The following is a 23976-nucleotide window of genomic DNA, read 5'->3' as shown; positions in this document are numbered from 1 at the left end:
GCCGGTCGAGCTCCGGGGCGCGGAGCGCGCGGGGAGGGAACGCGCGGGCGGGGCGGGGCGCGGGCGGGGCGCGGGCGGGGCGGCGTGCTGATTGGCCGACGACGCGTTCCGAGGCCGTTAACGGCGGCGCGGCCGGGCCGCGGCTCCAAAACAAAGGGCAGGCGGCCCGCGGGGCGGCGGCGGGAGGATGCCTCGCGCCCTGCCGAGGCGCCAACGGCCGCAGCGCGTCCCGGGCCGCGCCGGCGCCGCCTGAGAGCCGAGCCCGCGCTGACCGGGACCCGGGCCGGATGGGCGCTGCGGGCCGGGGCGCGGACCGCCGAGCGGCCGTGAGTACGGGCGGGCCTGGACACTGTTGCGCGGGCGGCTACTTTGTGGCGACCCGAGGCTCCTGAGACTGCGGGCGGGGCCGGAGGCACCTGTTGGGCGTCCGGGCCGGCGGGCGGGGCGCGAGCGGGCCGCACCTGTGGATGTTTTTGTTCTGATTTGATTTTTTGCTGTTATTTGGCTCACTCCGTATTGGAGCAGACCACAAAGCCTAATCTTTGATTTTGCCCCCCTTTCTTCCCTCCCTTCCCTGTCTCCTCCCCACTTCAGCCGCGAAAAAATTTACAGAGAGAATGAACTAGATGCCTGATGATAATAGGCTTTTTCCCTCTTAAAAAAAAAAAATGTTGCGACCGGGGAGGGAAATGAGGACAAAAGAAGGCTCCTAGGAATGTTTACTGAAAGAGGGGGATGTTTTCAAGTTGCCCACATAAAGATCGTGACTAAAATGAATTGTCCTCCGTATCAGTTCCCTGCTTGTAGCACTAGGCTTTTATTAAAGCACAGCTTGCAAAAGCCATAGCTTGGGAAACCTGCTAAGTAAGGTCCCCCTCCCCCAGGCCTGCCTCTGATTAACATCTTTGATGTCCAGATAATGTACTGAGTTCCAGGATGGAGAAAAAAAAGGCGGGGGGGGGCTGTAATTTCATTTTGGAAAGATAATGGCTTTGGAAGATATCAGTTTCCCCACCCCCAAGCTTTTTTGTTGAGTTGCATTTCTTCTTCCTCTTTCTAGCCAGATCATACACTTTAACCTGTTGTTTCCTTTGCCAAGAATGTTATTCTTTCCACCCACCTCACTCCTAAACTCCTACCCAAGCCTCAAGAGGAGGCTTACCTCCTCTAGGGAACTCTTCCAGGTGCTTCACCTGAGCAAGCTGCCCCTCTCCCACCTATGCAACCTCCAGCCTCTGCACCATTCTAGTAGATGAGTCCCTGCTCCGTGCCAGGAGCTGTGCTGGTTGCTGAAGTGGTTGAGTTTTGCAATCGTGCATTGGTTCCCCCCTATCCCTAGCCCCGGGCTCTTGGGTGACAGTAGGGGCACACTTGAGGAATGCTAATACTGAGGCTCTCCTGGACACTTATGCTCCCTCCCCTTGCATCTCACAGGGTTAGAGTGTCTTCTACTTGCAGGAACCTCCCAGAGGTAGGACCAGAGCAAAATCATCTCCTACCACAGACCTGTAGCATGGGTTCTGGCCTCTACTGAGCACTTAAGAAAAAAAAAAATAATAAATAACTGAATAATCTTAATTACCAATCTGAGCAATAGCCTTTGCTTTTTTTTTTTTTTTAAGATTTCATTCTTAAGTAATCTCTACACTCAATGCAGGCTCAAACTCACAACCCCGAGATCGAGAGTCTCATGCTGCACCAACTGAGCCAGCCAGGCACCCCAATAGCCTTTGCTTTTTAAACAAACTTCTTGTTTTGGAATAACTTTAGATTTCCGTGAAAGTTGCAAAGATAGTACAGACAGTCCCAATATGCCCGATGCCCAGTGTTCCGCATTGTTAACGATCCTCCACTGCCATGGTGCATTTGCCAACATGACATGGAGACATTCTTGAACTGAAGTCCAGACGTTAACTCTTACCATTTTTGAAGCCCTGGAATGTGTAAAGCTCTTTCTGTTGGAAGCAGTGTTCCTATAAAGTCTGTTCTGGATTTCCTGCCTGTCGTCCCTAAGTTTCACAAGGACCCAGTGTCCAGGGGGCAGGAACGAGAGTGGAGAGGGCAAGGGACTGCCATAGAGTTTAAATGTATTTTTTCCCCCTGGGAGACTGATAAATGGAAACTAGAATATGAAGAAGCAGTATTCTTAGTTGGTAGCATAAATAACCACTTCAGCCTCCCAGAGCTGTTCTGACGTGCAGAGCTGGCAAAACCAATCCCCAGCCGCTGGGAATGCTTGAAATGCTGAGGTCAAATTGCCAATAGAATCTGCCTGGGTGGGGGCGCCTGGGTGGCTCAGTCGGTTAAGCGACTGCCTTCGGCTCAGGTCATGATCCTGGAGTCCCAGGATCGAGTCCCGCATCGGGCTACCTGCTCAGCAGGGAGTCTGCTTCTCCCTCTCCCGCTCTCCCTTCTTGTGCTCTCTCTCTCTCTCTCTCTCTCAAATAAATAAATAAAATCTTAAAAAAAAAAAAAAAGAATCTGCCTGGGTGGTTAATGCCAGGAAGCTATAAAATTGGCATTTCAAGAAGCTACTTGGGCTAAACTTGAATAACACAGATTCTGTTAACCTGGGAGCCCCAATTCAAACACAGAGAAGTGAGGAAACCCCTATTGTTAACTAAGCCCATTTTGCCTATTTATTGCTATCCCTTTTAATTTGTGAGGGCACGTCAGACTGCATAGTAACATTTGTTCTCAACTTGCTGGGTCTTTGATTTTTGCCTTTTCCATGTGTTCTGTTAGATCTAGGTGCCTGATGTAACTTCAGTAGCGACTTACCTACATTTGTAGAAAATATGAAAACTTTGGAAAAGAAAGAAACAATAGAAATCCTCCTTTCAGACCATTCTCTGATGCGTTTCATTTGAGTTTAATTTGGTTTTACATTTGTAGAAAAGTAGTTAAATCTGCTAATCAGCAAAACCTCTAGGGAGTGGAAATTTTGACATGAGATTTTGGGGGAGGTTGGGAGAAAGTTCTGACCAACCAAGAGATGGAGGGCTAAGGATTCTGGGGAGGACAGCATGAGTTGGATTCAGAAAAGAAGTCCCCATTCCTCCCGTGATAGAAACCCTCTGAAAAGCTGTCTGCTGGTGATAGTGAAATGAAAATCCTGGAGCCAACCCACCTTCGTCCACACCCGGGGAAGGGGCCCTTAATCTGGCACCTGAAGAGCCTCAGGACCGGGACCAGGACCCGGTGGGGCTTGTGAGGTGTGGAGATGTGCTTGCCAACCCTCTGTCTCTCTGACATGACCTCTTGCGTGATTGTCTGGACCACCCTGTGAATCGCAGTTTACCCACATTTTACAGAGAGAGCACAGCTTGGCTTGAGGTTCCACGCCACCAAACACAAGGCAGGGTTTGAGCCAAGTGCCCTTGCAGCTGTGTCTGCCCTCACCCCTGGCAGCCTGTCTCCTGCCAGACCTCACCTCCGGGCTCCCCCGTGCTGTCACGTGGCTTCCCGGTGTTGGCACTCTCACCCCCAAGCACTGGCCCCCTTCGATTGCTCTTTGCATCTCTGGTTTTTCCTTCTCTTGCCCCAACACAGGCCCTCAAATGTTTGATTATGTCCTTTTTAGCATGTGATTAAATAATTATAGGTTAAGATTCCCACCTTCCGTCCTGCTTCCATCAGCCTTCTGGGTCCCACCCTTTCAAGTGAGAAGGGCGGTGGCATGAGGGTAGCTAGCACCTTGGTCTCTCCCCCTGCTGATAGCAAGCAAGCCAGTAACCTCTGCTAGGAAGTGTCCCTAGGCGCTGACTCTGGGGAACTTTGTTACTAGTGGGAGAAATACAAAGGGCATGTTACAGGTTGTTGGAAAAGAAGAGCTCCGTGCAAACACATTAATCAGTCTTGCAGACAGGTGGTAGGACTGAAGAAATCTTCTTGCCACTCCCAGTGGGCCTGCTGATCACCAAGCCTGCAGTTCCTGAAATGTGTGGAGAAAAGCGTTTCACCCTGTAATTCCAGTAAGAAGGCAGACCGTGCGTGTGAAGGGACGCTGGTTCTGCCAAAGGCAAACTAGACTCCTGCTATTGCCCTTTGACGTGAATCCTTCCAGGCCTTTCCATGCCCATGCTCTGTGTGTGTGTGTGTGTGTGTGTTTGAATAGTCAGTACGTACATTCAGTATCAACAATCTAAGGTTACCGGGACGCCTGGGGAGCTCAGTCGTCAAGCGTCTTCCTTCGGCTCAGGTCATGATCCCAGGGTCCTGGGATCGAGCCCCGCATCGGGCTCCCTGCTCAGTGGGGAGTCTGCTTCTCCCTCTCCCTCTGCCTGCCACTCCCCCTGCTTGTGCTCTCTCTCTAATAAATAAAATCTTTTTTAAAAAAAATCTGAAGTTACCAAAAAGCAGATGGTGAAAAGGAAGCCCCTTCCCCGTGCTTCCTAGCCCCCAGCTGAGGTGCAGGGGTGTGCACCCCAGGGCGCTGATAGGTGTTACCAGATGGCTGCATCCCAGCCAGTCCTCGCCAGTGGTGGTATCAACTTTTTAAAAATCTTCGCCCACCTGCTAGGTTGTCGGACCTACCAGACTGCCTTTAATTTGCATCGATGAGTGAAGTTCACACCGGTTCATGTGTCTGCAGGCGTAGTGGTCCAGGGCGTAGACTCTGGCTTTGAATCCACAGCTTCCTAGCTCTGGGCCCCAGTTTCCACAGTGGGACTAATAAGAACCCCCACCTCTGAAGGTTGCTGCCAATTCGTTTGGTTCTCATGGAGTCAGCTGCTTAGAATGGCGTCGGCCTGGGCTGGGGGGCTCAGCAGAGCCCCCGTGTTCCGTTTTCTGTGGAGGATGTGGAGCCACCCACCTGGGGTCCCACTTGCGCCATGAACTCTGGCTGAACGCTTTGTGTGCCCGGTGCCTCTTTCCCCCTCTCGGGGGAAGTGGAGGGCTGGGACTGAGCCTATCTGCCAGGTAGTGGTGGTGCGGGGCGGTGGCGTGGGGAGTAGAGAGAATGGGTGTCCCAGGGTGTGGGGCCCTCGGGAGCCTCCACTCCATCCCGGAAATGTCAGAGCTGCTTGGTTGGGGCTTTATTTCTCAATGTTTTTGTCTTTAGAAGTGTGGTAACAGCACCATATGGACTTGGGCCTGATTCACGTTCTCTTAAAATAATTATACATGTTTATTTTAGGAGAGAAATTTCTGGAATCCAGAATATTGTTTTTGCTCCAAAAAATTACCCCACAGTAGTATCTTCTGGGGGGATGGTTGCTGCCCTCCAAACCTAGGGGAAACATAATGTCCTGTAATAAACATGATTCACTGGATCCGTTTGCCTTTTGATTACTTCACAGCGGCTCCTAACTTGCCAGTAGATCCTGTTGTAAAAGCCCATTTTGCACACTGGTTGCCTGAAAACTTGGCCATGATTTCGCCAATGCCACAGTGGATACCCAGTTTAAAAGCCTGGTAAAAACACAACCTGATACCCTTCTCCGTGACCGCGAACCCAGGACCCCCTTTGCCGGGCAGTGACGGGGCTGGCTATCAGGACGGAGACGGTGAGATGTGTGTGCATGAGGCCCCCTCCGGCCTTGGAAGGGCTGGCCGTGAGTGCTGAGCACGGACGAGGCTCAGTAAAGGTGACAGGAGCCCATGAGGTGGGCTGTTCCGCAGAGACGGGCCTTCTGGACACTGGCGACTCCTCAGGCTGAGGTCACCCGGGGTGAGGGAAGGCACACAGCCTTGCCATGGAGCAATTCACAATAAGCAGAAAAGCCTTGGCAAGTTGCCACTTTGAAAGGTGTTGTGTTGTCCCATACAAAGGGAACCGCATGTGAGCTAAAAATGAGAGGTGTTACCCCCATTCTTATTATGAATAAAAGTGAAATCACTTTTTTAAAGTAATCTCTACACCCAGCGTGGGGCTCGAACTCCCAACTCCGAGACCAAGAGTTGCACACTCTGCCAGCTGAGCCAGCCGGGCGCCCTGAAATCCCTTGTTTCAAGGCTGGAGGGCAGTTTCTGTGGGTTCTCCATTCGGCCACAGGGAACCGTGTTTCTGCCACTGAAGGGCAGGACTCTCAAGACCTGACGAGCCAGCTGGTGCATGGTCTGAGATCCCTGTCTCTTGGCCCCTTCACTGCGTGCTTTTAGAATCTTCATTAGAGGGAGTCTGAGGAAAGAAGGGACAAAACTGAAGGCTCCTTTTGATAAAGAGGGAAAAACTCAGGTGAAGGTATTAAAACACTCAATGTGAGTTCAGTAAGAAGTCAGGTCGGGAAGTGCCTGGCCGGATCAATCGGAGCATGGGACTCTCGATCTCAGGGTTGTGAGTTCAGGTGTGGGGCCTACTTAAAAAAATATATATATATATTTCCTTCCTTATGGGTCATCACCAAATGGGACGGGGTGCACGTGTGGGTTGACAGTGTCTGTGGGGCCCATGTGGGACATGGGGTGGGAGCTGGGCTGCTGCAGGTGGGATCCATCCGAATTGACCCTCATCCCCATGACCTGCCTCCACAACCTCCCTCAAAACTGGGAGGGATGCCAGGGTTCAAATTCACAGAGTGCCCAGTAGTTTGGGGCAACAGATAAAACCTGATAAAATGTATTGGGGCTAAGGTGATGGCTTGAAAAGGTTAAGGTTTGGGAATCACTGGGAATATCAAATACAATCAGACTTCTTCAGAACTCCCTTAATCCTTGGTTGAGAAGACTTTTAGTGGAGAAAGAAACAGAGCTTCGTTTTGGAGGACGGGTGTGTAGGCGTGGGTGTATGTCCCTTGTATGGAAACTTCCTCCACAATATTCTTGCTAGCTGGTTTTCTCTGTTGGGAAATGGGACGAACCATTAATTTTTTTTTAAAGATTTTATTTATTTGACCGAGAGAGACAAAGTGAGAGAAGGAACACAAGCCGGGGGAGTGGGAGAGGGAGAAGCAGGCTCCCCACTGAGCAGGGAGCCCTGATGTGGGGCTCAATCCCAGAACCCTGGGATCATGACCTGAGCCGAAGGCAAACACTTAGTGACTGAGCCACCCAGGTGCCCCTGAACCGTTAATTTTTATTTCTGGTATAAAATAGGATCCAATTTTGTCTTTTCCTGTAGATGAGTATCTATAACATCCAGCACCGTTTTTGGAAACCTCTCTTTTCTGCTGTCGCTGTATCTGGTGTCCATCTGTGCATAGGTCTGTTTCTAGGCTCTCTTTTGGGTCCCATCCGCCCATTTTCCTGTCCCCCACCAGCAGTGCCCTGCCCCATGACTGTGGAAAATGGCAGGACGGCTCTCTGTCAGACTCAGGTATCAAATGGGCTTCCTTTGTGCTCTTCAAGAGCATCCTCACTAGTTTTGACCTTTGACATGATGGGGCTCAGGACGCACTACCCTAAAAATGTCACCTTGGCATATTGAATATCTTAAGCTGGAGAAATTTGAGAAAATGCCAGAAGGAGGAAGGTCATTCTGACCTCCCCTTTTGCCCTTATTCCCCGGCACAGGTCATAAGACCCCCCATGGGAAAGGTGTCCTCCCTGTACCAGAAGGAGGGAAGACATCCTCATCACCAGAGACAGGGAATTTGGGGCTGAGAATTGCGCACCACCTTGTTAAACCTACCCTGTCTTTCTAGTTGCTTCCTCTCCATGGACTGCCCCCTAGACCAAAGCCGTCTGCCTCGTCAGTTCTTCACAAATAGTTTCTTTGTTTAAGTGGTAGAAAAGCTTCCTGCTCGGCTGCTATTTTGGTTCTTCATTCTCTTCTGAAGGTTCCCATGGACATGGAAATGTTCAGTAAAATCTGTGTGCTTTTCTCCTGCTAATCATCTTTGCCAGGTTAATTTTCAGACCCAGCCAGGGACCCCAAGAGGGTTGAGGAAAACTTTTCCCTCCCCTATAGACATTTGTAGGGTAAGTTTTAGAATCCAATCTCGCTGCCTCTCACTGGCTCCCTGGCTTGTATATGTGTGCGTATACACACACACACACACACACACACGCACACCAACACATCTTTCTGGATTTTGATTTGAATTGCATTTAATTTAAAAATGACTTTGGGGGGCGCCTAGCTGGCTCAGTGAGCAGAGCGTGCAACTCTTGATCTTGAGGTCATAAGTTTGAGCCCCACGTTGAGTAGAGATTACTTAAATTTTAGGGGCGTCTGGGTGGCTCAGTTGGTTAAGCATCCAACTCTTGGTTTCGGCTCCGATCATGATCTCAGGGTCATGGGATCAAGTCCTGCATCAGGCTCTACACTCAGCAAGGACTTTACTTGAGACTCTCCCTCCCCCACTGCCCCTCCCCCTGCATGCACACTCTCTCGCTCTCAAATAAAATCTTCAAAAAAAAAAAAAAAGTTAAAATAATAAAAATTAAAAAATAAACACTACTTTGGGGAGTATTCATATGTTTACAATATCTTCCGGTCCTGATCTTGGTATATCTCCATTTATTTACGTATTCCTTATCGTCCCTCAAAATTTTATACTCTTCTCTGTCAAGTCTGAATTTATTCTTAGATACTTTGTACTGTTACACTGTTGCATAAGTCTGTATTTTCCATTCTAATCTGTATGCCTTGTTGCCTTGCAGAGCTGGCTGGGGCTTGTGGTAGGGCTGTGTGGAAATGGTGGTGTAGAGGTTCATTCCTGATCTCAATGAGGATGTTTTCTAAGTCTTACCATGAAGCATGATGTTCATGGTGGGTTGTTTCATTTTTATAGATGTCTCTTAACAGATAAGGAAGTTCCCTTATATTCTTATTTTGCACAGAATGTTGTTAGAATTGAGAATGGACGTTAGATTTTATCAAATGCTTTCTCTGCATCTATTGAGATAAACAGAGAACAATAGGTGGTACATTGTATTAACTACATTTTCTGACATTAGATGATTTTGTATTCCTGTGATAAAGTCAACCTAATTGTATTTTATTATCCTTTTAAAATAGTATTAGATTCTGTTTGGTAAAGTGATTTAGGGTGTTTGCATCTTGGTTCATGAGAAGAAAATCGTAGTGAATTTCATTCTTGGCACTGCCCTAATCAAGGTTTTGTATCAAGTTAAGCTAGCGGGTTCATTCCCATTTCTTTAATGTTTATCAGATTGTTTAATCTGATAACAAAATCAGATTGTTTAATCTGATAACAAAAATGTTTCTTCCTGAGTCCCATTTTTCAGTTCTGTTTCTTCTAGGAATTTATGTGTGTGGTTCACATTTTCAAATATATTAAATTGATCACAACATCCTCTTACCCACAAATCTCATCCAAAGAAAGTGATATTCCATTTCCATTTCTGCCAGGTTATTACTTATATCCGATCTCTCCCCAATGAGTCGAACAAAGCTCTATCAGTTTTATTAGTCTTTTCCAAGAACAAACTTTTGGCTTTGTTGATCCTCTCTTGCATATCCATGTTTTCCTTGTCTGTTGCATAAATTTTTTTCCTGTTTATTTCCTTCCTTATATTTTCTTTGGGTTGTTTCTCTGTTATTTTTTTAACTTTTTAAAAGATTTTATTTATTTGACAGAGACACAGCAAGAGAGGGAACACAAGCAGGGGGAGTGAGAGAGGGAGAAACAGGCTTCCCGCTGAGCAGGGAGCCCGATGCAGGGCTCGATCCCAGGACCCTGGGATCATGACCTGAGCCGAAGGCAGATGCTTAACGACTGAGCCACCCAGGCACCCCTATTTTTTAACTTTTAAAGATGGGTGTTTACTGTTGGTGGGAATGCAAGCCGGTGCAGCCACTCTGGAAAACAGTATGGAGGTTCCTCAAAAGGTTGAAAACAGAGCTACCCTATGACCCAGCAATTGCACTACTGGGTATTTACTCCAAAGATACAAATGTAGTGATCTGAGGGGCACCTGCACTCCAGTGTTTATAGCAGCAACATCCACAACAGCCAAACTGTGGAAAGAGCCCAGATGTCCATCGACAGATGAATGGGTAAAGGTGATGTGGTATGTGTGTGTACACACACACACACACACACACACAGGAATACTACTCCGCCATCACAAAAATGAAATCTTGCCATTTGCAATGACGTGGATGGAACTAGAGGGTATTATGCTAAGTGAAATAAGTCAGTCAGAGAAAGACAATTATCATATGATCTCACTCATATGTGGAATTTAAGAAACAAAACAGAGGATCATAGGGGAAGAGAGGAAAATAAAACCAGACGAAATCAGAGAGGGAGCCAAACCATAAGAGACTCTTAATCATAGGAAATAAGCTGAGGGTTGCTGGAGGGGAGGGAGGTGGGGAGATGGGGTAACTGGGTGACGGGCATTAAGGACGGCACGTGATGTAATGAGCACTGGATGTTATATAAGACTGATGAATCACTGAACTCTACCTCTGAAACTAATAATACACGGTATGTTAATTAATTGAATTTGGATTGAAAAAAATTCTCGGGGGGGAAGAAAAGTCAACCTTAAAAAAAAAAAAAAAAAAGGCATCATCACAGCAAGATTCCCTGTGTTGCCATTTGACATCCACACCCACTTCCCTCCCCTCCTCAGCCTACCCCTTAACCCCCGGCATCCTCTAATCAGTTCCCCATTTCCATGATTTTGTCACTTCAAGAATATTATATAAATGGAATAATATAGTATGTCACCTTTGGGGGTTGGCTACCCTTTTTTTCTTTTTTTTTAAGCATAATCCTCTGAAGATTCCTTCAGGTTGTTGTGTATGTTAATAGTTTGTTCTTTTTTATAGCTGAGTGGTACTCCAGGGTATGGATGTACCACTGTTTGTTGACCTGGCTTGTTTCCAGTTTCTGGCTATTATGAATAAAGCTGCTGTATACATTAAATAAATAAAGATAGGTGTTTAAGGGCGCCTGGGTGGCTCAGTTGGTTAAGCGTCTGCCTTCGGCTCAGGTCATGGTCTCGGTCCTGGGATTGAGCCCCACATCGGGCTCCCTGCTCAGTGGGGAATCTGCTTCTCCCTCTCCCCCTCAACTTGGGAGCTCTCTCTCAAATAAATAAATAAATAAATAAATAAAATCTTAAAAAAAAAGATTAGCTCATCAATTTCACCTGTCGTATTTTCTCATCTACATCCTATAAGATCATACATGTCCCTTTAAGTATTAGAAAGTAGTTATTTTATTGTTTTTTTTTAAAGATTTTTTTTTTTTTTTTTTTTTTTATTTGAGAGAGAGAGAATGAGAGACAGAGAGCATGAGAGGGAGGAGGGTCAGAGGGAGAAGCAGATTCCCTGCCGAGCAGGGAGCCCGATGCGGGACTCGATCCCGGGACTCCAGGATCATGACCTGAGCCGAAGGCAGTCGCTTAACCAACTGAGCCACCCAGGCACCCCTATTTTATTATTGTTTAATAATATTAATAAAAATATCTTCTAATTTCCATTCTTAGACACATGGGTATATAGACGTACATTCCTTTCTCTCCTCAGGTTATACTTTTTTAAATATCGGAGAATCATCGACACACAATATCCTATTAGTTTCAACTAAAGATCATCATATTGATCTTTTTATTGATCTGGATATTTTTATACATTATGAAATGATCCCCACCATAAATCTAGTATCCTCTGTCCCATACAAAGTTATTACAAAGTTACTGACCATATTCTCTATGCCGTACATTGTATCTCCATGACTTCTTTATTTTATAGCTGGAAGTTCATACCCCTTAATCCCCTTCACCATTTTGCCCATCCCCCCACCCAGTCCCCTCCGGTAACCAACCATTTGCTTTCTGTATGTGTGAGTCTGATTCTGTTTTTTCTTCCATTTTTTTTGTTTAGATTCCATATACAAGTGAGATCGTATGGTATTTGTCTTTCTTTCTGACTTATTTCACCTAGTGTAGTACTGTTGACGTTGATCCATGTAAGATTTCATGGTGAGATGGCTGCATAGTATTCCATTGTGTATATACCCCACATCTTCTTTATCCATTCTTCTATCATGGACACTTTGGCTGCTTCCATTGCTTCCCTTTTCTCCACATCCTCGCCAACTCTTATTTTTTTGTCTCTTTGATAATAGCCAATCTGAAAGGTGTGAGCTGATGGCTTACTGAAAACTACAATAAGGGGCGCCCGGGTGGCTCAGTCGTTACGCATCTGCCTTCAGCTCAGGTCGTGATCCCAGGATCCTGGGATCGAGCCCCGCATCGGGCTCCCTGCTCAGCGGGGGGCCTGCTTCTCCCTCTCCCACTCCCCCTGCTTGTGTTCCCTCTCTCGCTCTGTCTCTCTCTGTCAAATAAATAAATAAATAAAATCTTTAAAAAAAAATACAATAAAATCAAAACTAGATTGGTATTTCCCAGATGATGAGTGATGTTGAGTCATCTGTCTTTTCACGTGTCTGTCGGCCATCTGGATGTCTTCTTTGGAAGAATGTCCATTAAAGTCCTCTGCCCTTTTTTTTTTTTTTAAGTAGCCTCCACACCCAACGTGGGGCTTGGACTCACAACCCCGAGATCAAGAGTCACATGCTCTTCCAACCGAGCCAGCCAGGCACCCCCCTGCCCATTTTTAATCAGGGTGTTTGTTTTTAATTTGTGTTAAGTTCTTTGTATATTTTGGCTATTAACCCCTTATCAGATGTATGATTTGCAAATATTTTCTCCCATTTCCTAGGTGGTCTTGTGTTGATGGTTTCCTTTGCTGTGGAAAAGCTTTTTAGTTTGATATAATCCCATTTGTTTATTTTCTCTTTTGTTGCCCTTGTCTGAGGAGACTGGCCCAAAAAAACATACCGTTAAGAATGATGTCAAAGAGCTTACTGCCTATGGTTTCTCTGAGTTTGACAGGTTTGGGGTCTTACATTCAAGTCTTTAATCCATTTTGAATTTATTTTTGTGTACGATGTAAGACAGTGGTCCAGTTTCATTCTTTTGCACCTAGCTGACCAGTGTCTCCAAGACCATTTATTGAAGAGACTCATTGTGTATTTTTGCCACCATTGTCCTAGATTGGCTGTACACGTGTGAGTTTGTTCTGGGCCCTCTATTAAATTCCATTGATCTCTGTGTCTGTTTTTACGCTGCCTTGATTACTGTGGCTTTGTAGTATAGTTTGAAATCAGGGACTGTGATACCTCCAACTTTGTTCCTCTTTCTCCGGATGGCTTTGGCTATTGGGGTCTTTTGTGGTTTTATACATATTTTAGGATCCTCTGTTTTATGAAAAATGCCACTGGTATTTTGCTAGGGATTGCACTGAATCTCTAGATTGCTTTGGGTCGAATGAGAATTTTAATAGTATTCTTCCAATCATGAGCACAGAATATCTTTCCATTTATTTGTGTTAGAAGTACATTTCTGAATTTCTAAGCATACAAAGATTTTTCTTGTTCTGTTTTCCTATTTCTAACTTAAGTGTACTGTGGTCAGAGAATATACTGTATTTTCAATTTTTGGAAGTTGGTTGAGACTTGTTGTAGGGCTGGCTTTTGTAAATGTTTGTGTGCTTTGAATGAATGTGGATTTGGCAGTTCTTACAGCTTTCTCCATGTCTTTTAGGTCCAGTTTGTTCATCACATCGTGCACATCCTCTTTGCCCGTAATCATTTGTGTTTGTTCTATCAGTCACTGAAAGGCATAGTAAAATATAAATATATTTATATTATATATGCTATATTTTAAGTATAAGATAAATATGCAATAAGTATACCACATTTACACACTATAATCAGTAATCTTATTTTTTTTTAAACTGAGCTTTATGTCCAGCATGGGGCTTAAACTCATGACCCTGAGATCAAGAGTCGCATGCTCAACAACTGAGCCAGCCAGACACCCCCAGTAATCCTATTCTGATTAAAGATTTATCTGTTTCTCTTTGAAGTCATGTCAGTGTTTGATTTACATATTTTGAGGCTATGTTATTAGGTGGTAAGATTGACACTTGCTATTATTTCCCTGCTATTTTTATCATTATGAAGTAACCCATTTTTCTATCTAGTAAATGTTAATATATTAATATAGTTTTTCTTTTATTATTTGCATGTTGTATCTTTTCTATCCTTTTACTACTTTTTTTTAAAGTAATCTCTACACCCAACATGGGCCTCAAACCCACGACCCCAACATCAAGAGTCACATGTTCTACCGACTGAGCCAGCCAGATGCCCAATCCTTTTACTACTTTAACTTCTTTATTGTGAATCACATACATATAATGTTAGTAAATAATTATAAACCCTATGTCTGTGTTGCCACCATCCAGGTTTCCAGCCTTATCTTTCAGCCACTCTGTGTCCTTATTTTAAGGTATATCTCTTGTAAATTGCATCTAGATGAATTGTTGAACTCACAACTCCAAGATTAAGAGATGCATGCTCCACCAGCTGGGCGCCCCCTTTCTTGTGTCCTTTTAGACTGACATTTTATCATTCACTGATACACCCCTTTGTAGGTTTGGAAGTTAGTTAGGTTTTGTTATAGAAATTTCATCAAAATCACAACATGTATCCTACTTTACCAGAATCTGAAGCTTAACCTATACTTTATCTACTTTTTTGAATAATACAAGGACTCTAGAAATTTTTCAGCGGAGCTCCCACCCTGAGTTATTGTGCTCATGTATTACAGTCCTGTCTTTTTCTTTTATTTTTTTAGGGGATGGGTAAAGGCAGAGGGGGTGGAGGAGAGAGAGAGAGAGAATCTTAAGCAGGCTCCATGCCCAGCGCAGAGCCTGAGGCCAGGCTCAATCTTAGGACCCTGAGATCATGACCTGAGGGGAAATCGAGAGTCTGACAGTTAACCAACTGAGCCACCCAGGCGCCCCCTACAGTTCTATCTTTTCAAAGCTCTATGAGCTACTGCTGGTCTGTTTACCCAAGGACTTAACCATCCTCTATTCGCCTTTCCTTTTTTTAGACTCTAACGTTCTGTGTTGTTTTTCTTCTGTCTGAAGCACATCCTTGCACTTCCTTTAGTGATATTTTGCAGAAGTCAAACTTTTTAGTGGTCTGAAAATGTCATTCCGGAATTCTTGAAAGATATTTTCACTGGATTCTGGAATAGCCATTATTGCCTTTCAGGACCTTAAAGGTACCTTTCCCGACTGGCTTCTGGGTTCTGTTGTTCGGTAATTTTCCCTCCCCTTCTGGATCCTTCTAAGACTTTTATTTCTCTTTCTTTGGTGTTCTACAGGTGCTCTGCCCACATTTTTCTCTCACTTTACCTTCTGTAAATTTAAATATGTGTCTGGGCCTTTGTGTCATTTGGAGGAAATCAAGCCACGTCAGTGTTGTGGACGTTTTCCCCTCTAGTTTCATCTAACAGTTTATAGTTTTCATTCTTACATTTAGGTCTTTGATCTACTTTTGAGTTAATTTTTGTATAGGGTGTTAAATAAGGGTCCAACTTCATTTTTTTGCATGTGGATATCCAGTTTTCCCAGCACCGTTTATTGAAAAGACTGCCCTTTCCCCATTGAATCATCTTGGCACCCTTGTCGAAAATCATTTGACCATATAAAGGGTTTGTTTCTGGATTGATATGTAACTTCTTCAGGATTAATTAAACTGGATCCCTCACGCATATTCATAAATGTCATGGTGCTTTGAGTCATTAATTCCAGGATTCGGGACAAGCTGTGTGCAGGGCTGCTGGCCTCACTCAGACGGGAGGCTTGTTGGCTGTTCTTTCTTTAAGGCCTAAAATATACTTAATCAGATGTTTTTCTCAAAGTATTTGTATGTAAAAGTAGTTCACTTTGCCACTTCCAGCGACATTTAGAATGGTGAAACAGTGACTGATATTAAAGAATCCGATCTTCTAGTTCTGCTCCCCCAACCCTATTCCTCAAAACACACACATCCTAAACATGCCTCCTTGAAGTATTTCGTTCCCTCCATAACCCTCTGCTTTGTCTTGATTCGTTGACAGGTTGTGACATTTTTCTCTCGTCCCAGCTGTGTGGACAGTGCCACACGCCCTCCGAACAACAACGGCTCTTGCGTGCATCTTTCAGTGTTTCTTTTGTCAGAGAGCCCAGCAGAGCCACCAGCCTTCCAGTGCCAGCCCTGAGCTGAGCGAGGAGTGCCCAGCCGAGATGGTGAAGATGACAAAATCCAAAACTTTCCAAGCTTATCTGCCAAACTGTCACCGAACATACAGCTGTGTCCACTGCAGAGCCCACCTGGCCAATCACGATGAGCTGATCTCCAAGGCAAGTGGTTTGTGTCTGGGAAATGATGAGATCCCCTTAAGGATGATCGTACCTACTCCGCGGACACACATTTAACCATCACATGACTTCCTGGGTCGGTTGTGTTCCTACAAGTCTAGAGCCTTCTGGGCAGCGTTGATGAAAGTTTTGTGCGTGACTGAGTGTGACTGCGCTGTGATCCTGGTGTGATGTCGGTCATGGTGTTTGCACAGTGGGTGGGTTTTGAGGGCTAGGCAGCTGGGATAGAAAATTACAAAAGGCAAGATGAGTAGGTTACTTGCCAGAGCAGTAAAGTTCATGTAAAACCAAAAAACACTGAAGGAACAAAGGAAGTCTAGAAAATCTGGGGAAATAGTTTAATAATAGGGAAATTAAGAAATGTTAACTCAGAATGCTTAAGAAGAAAACAGGCTATCATGGGGGAATGGGGGCAATTGGATCTTTTAGAAAAATACCCAGGAGGGATGCTGTGAACAGGCCCACAGCAGCTGCTCTGGGCACTCTGCAGGGCCTGGAACAGCCTCGTGGATGTGAAAAGAACAGTCCAATTCATTATTATTAAGTTGGACTTCTTTTGGGCAACATGTGAGGTCTGTGATCAACCACTTGTGAACATGCAAAACGATAGATGAGCGAGTGTGCCCTCGGGAAACTGGGACCGTTTTCTCCTACCCATCCTCAAGGGTCATGACCACCCCCCGCGCCCCCAATCCTCACAGGTCTCCCTTGCCGGGGCTATGTGAGCCTCCTGCTCCTTCAAAAGCAAAGTCCATCAGGAAGTTGTGCCTCTCGGGAATCTCTGCTTAGGCTTCCCGTTTTACTCAGAAGAACGCTCACCTGCTTGGGTTTTAACTAGGTGATCAGGGCCGGCATCGAAACCTAAATGCGGTGGAACAAGGCAGTTTCTGCCGTGGCTCCTTTGTCCATTCTCGGTGGCCTCCGAGGCAGGCTCCGGGTGTCACGGCGTCCGAGTTCACGGAAGGCAGAGCCGCTGCGGGGCCTCCCCGGGGAGCCGTGTGGCCTGCTGACCCCCCGGAGCCCGGACGGCGGCGCGGACCGGTGCTGAGGTGGGCCCGAGGGGGTTTGAGGTGCTGCCTTGAAGGAGCCCGAGAGCCGTGACGCTGTTTTCTGATTCCACGGAGAGTAGAGGCCCGCTAGGCGGACACAGCCGCGGCCTCGGCGGAGCATCCCCGGAGGAGAGCCCTGCCGGAACCTGGGCGCCCCCGGCGCATGCGCGCTGCCGAGACGCGTCGGGCCTCGCGCGCCGGCGGGCGGTCCCGGAAGCGGCCGCGTTTCCTTCCGCGCATTGTTTGTCCACAGCACTTGCCACGTAGAGCAGAGGCCGGTTCACCTGAGGGCAGAGGTCCGGCCAGGGGTTCCCCGCATCCGGGTCCATCTTAGTCAGTGATGCCCTGGCCCAAGGGGGCCGTTCTCGGGGCGGGCGGGTCTCGTTGGCAGGCTCTGGTTTTACCTGTGGGCCACGGCCGGCGTGCCACCTGTTTCCGTGACGTGTATCGGGCCGCCGCCGCGTTCGTGGGTTTCCACAGCGCGGATGGCTGCCGCCGTGCCCTTCGGAGCGCCAGCGTCCTGGCCACAGGGGCTGCGCGGCCCCCAGAGCCTAAAACGCTTCTCCGCGGGCCCGCATTTAGGGCGGTTTGCAGACCGCGCTCTAGTGTGACTTCCGTCTAAAGCCGAGCCTCAGATCTGGCCACATCACTGATCCCAACCCTGTTTTAAAAAAAAAATAAGGATTTGGCGGGGAGGGGGGAGAATTTGCAGAGTCGGCAAGAGGCTTAGGAAAATTGGTCTACAGAATTGAAGGCTGATAAGGATGTGTGGGGAAGCCCGTAAGTGGATTATTTGGTAAATTGGACATCAAGTAATATTCCTAATTCTAGAAAGCCACTTGAAAAGGAAACCCTTATAAAGGATTTTTCTCTTTTTCTTTTTTCTTTTTTAAAGATTATATTTATTTGAGAGAGAACGAGAGTGTGGAGAGAGTGTGAGTGAGAGAGAAGGGCGGGGGGGGAGGGGCAGAGGGAGAAGCAGATTCCCCACTGAGCAGGGAGCCCGACGTGGGACCCTGAGATCATGACCTGAGCCAAAGGCAGACGCTTAACCCACTGAGCCACCCAGGTGCCCCTCTTTTTTTTTTTTTTTTTCCTTTTTCCCTTTTTCTTTCCCCTCTTTTTTCTCTGAAAGCTGTGTATTTAAATCAGAACACTGCTCGCCTCAGGCTAGGTTATGCCGCAGTAACAAGGAGCCCCCAAACTGCAGTGGCTTAGTAGCTTAGCATAAGGGTCTCTGTGTTGCTCCAGCGAACGCGTATCCAGGGTCAGCAGGGGGCACTGCTCTCTGTACTCGTGGAAGGGACTGCGAGTCCTGGTACAGCTCAGTGTCACCTGCACGTGAGGCAGGGACGGATCTGCTTTCCCCTCCTTACCCCTGACTCCATTCCTTCTGCTTGTCTCTGTTAGTCGTGTGGCATACATGGTCTCTCTCTCTCCTATAAGAACATGGTTTTCCCTTTTCCCTTTTTTTAAGATTTTATTTATTTGAGAGAGAGAGAGCGCATAAGCAGGGGAGGGGCAGAGGGAGAGGGAGAAGCAGACTCCCCACTGAGTGTAGAGCCCGATGTAGGGCTCCATCCCAGGACCCTGAGATCATGACCCGAGCTGAAGGCGGACGCTTAACAACTGAGCCACTCAGGTGCCCTATGGTTTTTCCTTTAACTGAAGGGCCCCCACGACCTGGCATTTTATGGCTAGCTCTCCTTCATTTCCCAGGGTCTCTGACTTTCTCCCCATACCCTCTCGTGCCCAGCTGCTTCCGTCCCCCTCTTAATGTCTGCGTGAGTCCTGGACGTGAGTGCCCTTGTTTGCTCACTTGTCAGTGGGTATCGCTGTCCCACCTTTTTGCAACTGCAAACACTTACCGGTGACCATTCTTGTCACACTGTTCCCTATGCATTCTGGTTGTTTGTCTTGATAGTGAATTCTTGGGAGTGGGGCAGCTGGTCACACAGTGTGTGCCTCTTACATTTAGATATTGTCACCCTGGGCTCCAGTCAACATTCCTCACCCGTCTTTTGAATTTGTGCTGAGGTGATAGGCAAAAAAAAAAAAGTTCTCTTGATTTGGTTATTTTTGAGGTCCCTGTGTTCCCCTCGGTCACTTAAGCCTGGCACCAAAGCGGACGAGCCCCCCCATCTGCCTAAGAGGGAACTCACATTCCCTCTTTTGCTGAGAGTGAAGGGTGCGGGCGCTAAGTCTGGAACTGACCCAACTGTACCCCATCCTGCCTCCTTTATCATCCCAGACTACATGAGAATGCTACAAGCTGTTTCTTAGCTTATAGCACTTTCCTGGGGGAGATGTCACTGGAAGGTCCCTTCCTCCAAGTAAGGGGTCATCTTGGGATGTGGTTTTGCTTTAAATTTCAGTGGAAAAGCATGGGAACATCCCCTCAGCCCTACTACCTGACCACGGTGGTGCTGCTTGTCCTGGCCGGGGGAATCGGGACGCTGAGCAGCCCCCCGGGGCTCTAGGAGCGCTGTGACTTCTGGGTCCTGTGTGGGGTCCGGGGTCCTGAGGGCCTATGGTCACTGCTCCTCCTGGGCGCTGCTCGAAACAGCCAAGGCGGCCCTTCCACTCACATTGAGGTCCATGACCTGAAACAGGCTCTCCACCTTCATCCCAAAATGCCAAACTTTTCATCTTACCGCAATAAATCTGTTAAAATCTTTTCTTCCTTGCAGTCTTTTCAGGGAAGTCAGGGACGAGCCTACCTCTTCAATTCTGTGTGAGTACTATTGCCATTGGCCATGTGGACATGCTGTGTTCATGGTCAGATCCCATCGAGCGCTTCTGTCCATCCCTGCACTTAATTACTCAAAGCCGGAATATGTAGATAGAATTCCCCAGTGGGCTAGAATGACCCAGTGGTTTTGTTTTGGGTTCTTGGGGTTTTTTTCTTAAGATTTTATTTATTTGAGAGTGAGAGAGAGAGAGAGAGAGAGAGCACGAGTCGGTGGGAGGGGCAGAGGGAGAGGGAGAAGCAGACTCCCTGCTGAGCAGGGAGCTTAACTGACTGAGCCGCTCAGGCGCCCCTGGAAGGACCCAGTGTTTTGATATGATCTTCAGGAATTCCTCTCTCTCTAGTGTGAGAGTTTGGGGGAGAGGTGTGCTCTTACCTGAGAATGAGCTCCCACACGCGGTGTGGTCTGTGACCCATTTGTGGTGGGTTTGATTTTGACCGCGCTCCATACAGAACTGTGGTCACTGTGAATCCCATGTTGGGATTCTCCTGGGGAAATTCTCCTGGGGAAATAGAGTTGTTCCTTCTCAAAGGTGGTGGTGGGCAGGGGGCGGTGCCTCTGGTAACCAGTTAGCTGGAGAAAGAACCACCCAGGGCGGGGTGGAGGGGGACCGGTGGAGAGTTGCGGGGGGCGGATCCTGAGCACTGTCCTCCCCTCCTCCCCTGCAGGGTGAATGTGGGCTGCGGCCCCGCAGAGGAGAGGGTCCTTCTCACTGGCCTGCACGCGGTCGCAGACATCTACTGTGAAAACTGCAAAACCACGCTCGGGTGGAAATATGTGAGTACCTGTCCACACCAGCCTCGCGGAGACTGCGCAGACTTACCACGATGAATAAAACACATGTCACAAACAGAAACAAAATTTGCAAAGGAATAAGACCTCCCGCTGGAAGTGTCAGAAAATCCGTGTTCTCGTAACAGAATCTCTTTTGAGCTGATTAAAGATGGAGGTCCCCACGTGGGCGCACCCGCGCTCACCTCACTCCCAGGGCAGGGGTGACAGCCACACTGGTTGGGGGAGCATGTGGCCCTGCCCTGCAGACCTGTGCCCTCCGAGGGCCCCCTGAAACGAGGGGAGTGTCCCCCACGCAGGTGGCTGGTGACGTTACTTTGCAGTAGTGACAGCAGACCCCACTGCGGTGCTGGGCACAGTTGCTGCCGGCCCACGGGGGGCTTGGCCCATGCACAGCTTCTGCCCACCCCACACACACACACACTCCCTGCTCCTGTTGTTCCCCACCCCTCCCGTTGACTCCCAAGTTTGTCCCCAGTGCCCCCGACCACCCCTGGTGGCATCCAAGAAGTGCGTGTGGGTGTAGCCGGTGCCTGCCTTCATTCAGTTGTCCTCTGCAGCCATTCTGGCCATCTTGGGCAGGGCCTCCTGTGCTCCCTCCTCCTGGAATTGCTGATTGTTCCTGTTCTCCGTATTCCCCATCACACACAAGGAGACGCAGTCCCCAGTATGGAGATGGGCTCCGTGAGGCCTGCGCAAGAGTGTGCATGCACACACACACACACACACCCCCCACAAACACACACATATCGCCGACCCCTATTCTGTTCCACCCTCACTGCCCATCCAAGGGTCTTCTCTTCCTCCAGCATCTTGGAGGAACAGTCCCCAGGGTGCTTGGCATAGTTGCCTTCACTTGCCTTTTACCTGCAGTCCCTGCAAGGAGTATCTTGCTCCTCTTCCTACCTCCCAGATTGCCTTGCGCATGGTAGATGCTCAGGGACAAACGTGAATTACCCTTCCCCTGTGAGTTGATCTGTACGGTAAGGAGGAGTAGAGGTGGGCTGTCCTGGCCCGCCCGGGCTTGTCATCGAGACCGATTCTTCCCCCGTCCCTGGTCAGCAGAACAAGGAACACCTGGGGAGACTTGATCTCATACACTTATCTTCTTTGCCAAGAGTGTAATGAGGTTGAAAAGTGAAATCGATTCTACCCTGAAACCTTCTTTCTACTTTTTTTCTTTTTCAAGGAACATGCCTTTGAAAGCAGTCAGAAATATAAGGAAGGAAAATTTATTATTGAGCTTGCCCACATGATCAAAGACAATGGTTGGGAGTAAAGTGAAAACTTTGTTCTCTTCTGAATACTATTTTGTGAAAGAGACTGTAAGCGTAACGGAGGCATCCTGGATGACAGTATTTCTTGAACTTGAACCTTACGGCGGGCTGGCCTCTCCCGGCCGTTCAGGTGGTAAGGTGTCCCTCCAGCCTCTCTCCTGTTCACGTACATGGCTGTTTCTGAAATGTTTCAATGACCTTTTTCTAACTTCTCAAGTTCTAGAGAAAGAATTAACCGATGACTTACCTGTCTAGTTAATACCTTCCTTTAAGCTATGCCTTTAAGATAGAGTTTGGCTGTGCTCCTTCATGTTTGATAGAAACCAAACCAAACTTCCACGGACCACAGGGTTAGGGGCTTTTTGGGGAGCAAGCTCACTCCCCTCTTTTTTTGAGTGAGGGTACTGTAGGCCACTTTTTTTTCTATTTGTGAAACTACAGATGGGTTATTCCTCTTGCATATGAGCTGTTAAGGCATAGTGCTCATTTAGGAATCTTCCAGAAACAGTCAAGAAATCTATACACCAAGGGACCATTTTTTTTTAAAGCCTTGTTGAGAACTAGACGACATCACTGATTACATTTTAGATAAGCTATAAATAGAGAAATCTGTCTAATGGAACATCTTGTTTATTTAAGCCAACAGCCTCCTTATCTAGAAAGCGTCAGCAAAGACTGTCCTCGCGGGCCGCAGGTGCACATGCGCATAGGGCTGCAGGCCGGCAGGGCTCTGGAAGTGGGGCTTCTGTGGTAGGTGCTGATGGGGCGGTCCACGCAGTTAGAGGTTAACGCACTGGACTGAGTCAAATCGGATTTCCTTTTTTATTCTGTTGTACTTGAAGAAAATGAATTACTTTTGCATATGAAAGAGACCAGAACTAGCGGGATGAACTTCCAAACTTGAGATTTGGGAGATTATTTTAAAATTTTTTTCAGGAAAGAGTCAAGTTCCAAAACAGATTTAAACTTTGTAAATGAATATGGGTCTCCCGTGCCCCACTGGTTCTGTCCCTTGAGCTGACACAGAAGCGACTTGGGCGGTCTTCTATGCCCCGTGTCTCTGCAATGTATTTTAAGTTCTGATCCACCTGTGCCTCCGCAGGGAGAGGGCACGAGGCAGGGTTATGGCCAGTTTTCAGAGAATGGAGGCCAAAAATCATTCCCAAGTAAGTTTTGGTTTTCAATATTCTGACCTGACTCCGGCTGCTGGGCCCGACCTGCTGCTCCAGGAGTCTGGTGGGGCCTTGCGTGTAGCATGGCATGAAACTCCTGAGACCCCAGTGCTGGGGGACGGGAAAAGGGCCCAGCGAGGCAGGGAGAGAGAAGGGCAGCGCACCCCGGCCCGCGGCTCTGAAACCACCTGCAGAGAAGGTCAGCCCAGGGGCACGTGTGAGCTGGCCAGGAAGGGTGGGAGAATGGCTTCCGGTCCCTGGGAGGTCCCTTCCCTCCCCCCAGCCCTCCCCTGAGCCCAGAGCCCACGGCCCGGGCAGGCACTGGGCTCCCGACTGGTTCTGGCACAGCTGCCCCCCTAGAGCTTCCCTTTTGGCACCCTCTTTCTGGCTCAGAGCGAAGCCTTGGGATGTGGGGAGATGCGGCGCCCTGCTCCGGGCAAGGGGACAGGCGCCCGAGTTAGCGTACGCACGTCTCCAGGTGTCAAGGGCAGGTCTTCGTACAGCTGTGTGAGCCTCTGCGCGTGCAGGTACTCCAGCAGGCTGCTCTTCCCCGAGCTGGCGTCCCCCGCAGATTTCGGTTGTCCCAGCACAGTCCCCGTGTGTCTAAGTTCACGTTCAGCTGTACAGCCTTCAGGCGCCCGGGCCCGCAGGCGCAGCGCACTCGCTGCCATGCTCTGAAATCCGAAGACGCTACGCCCTCGAGCTGGCACGTGCAGCGTGGACATCTGCGGCTTCCGTCCTTAGTGGCCACTTTGAAGGGACAGAAAGGCCCCTTCATTGAGGAGTGAG

General features: G+C 48.0%; 1 protein-coding gene across 2 annotated transcripts; it reads left to right on the top strand.

The window, feature by feature from the left end:
• Positions 1-180: 180 nt before the first annotated feature.
• On the top strand, positions 181-22261 carry YPEL1 (yippee like 1). 2 transcript variants are annotated; one of them, XM_034989205.1, is made up of 5 exons: positions 181-326; positions 15847-16129; positions 19887-19930; positions 20615-20723; positions 21928-22261. In XM_034989205.1, the coding sequence occupies exons 2-5, from the start codon at positions 16013-16015 to the stop codon at positions 22015-22017; spliced, it is 360 nt and encodes a 119-aa protein (XP_034845096.1). In that variant the 5' UTR covers positions 181-326; positions 15847-16012; the 3' UTR covers positions 22018-22261. The 2 variants fall into 2 exon arrangements, with proteins under 2 accessions (XP_034845096.1, XP_034845097.1); XM_034989206.1 differs by lacking the exon at positions 181-326 and having other exon boundaries at positions 15377-16129.
• The last annotated feature ends 1715 nt before the right edge of the window (positions 22262-23976 follow it).

The sequence above is a fragment of the Mirounga leonina genome, unplaced genomic scaffold, assembly GCF_011800145.1.
Source record: "Mirounga leonina isolate KUSES-001 unplaced genomic scaffold, KU_Mleo_1.0 Mir_481, whole genome shotgun sequence".
Classification (NCBI taxonomy): Eukaryota; Metazoa; Chordata; class Mammalia; order Carnivora; family Phocidae; genus Mirounga; species Mirounga leonina.
This window is presented reverse-complemented; position numbering and strand designations above follow the sequence as displayed.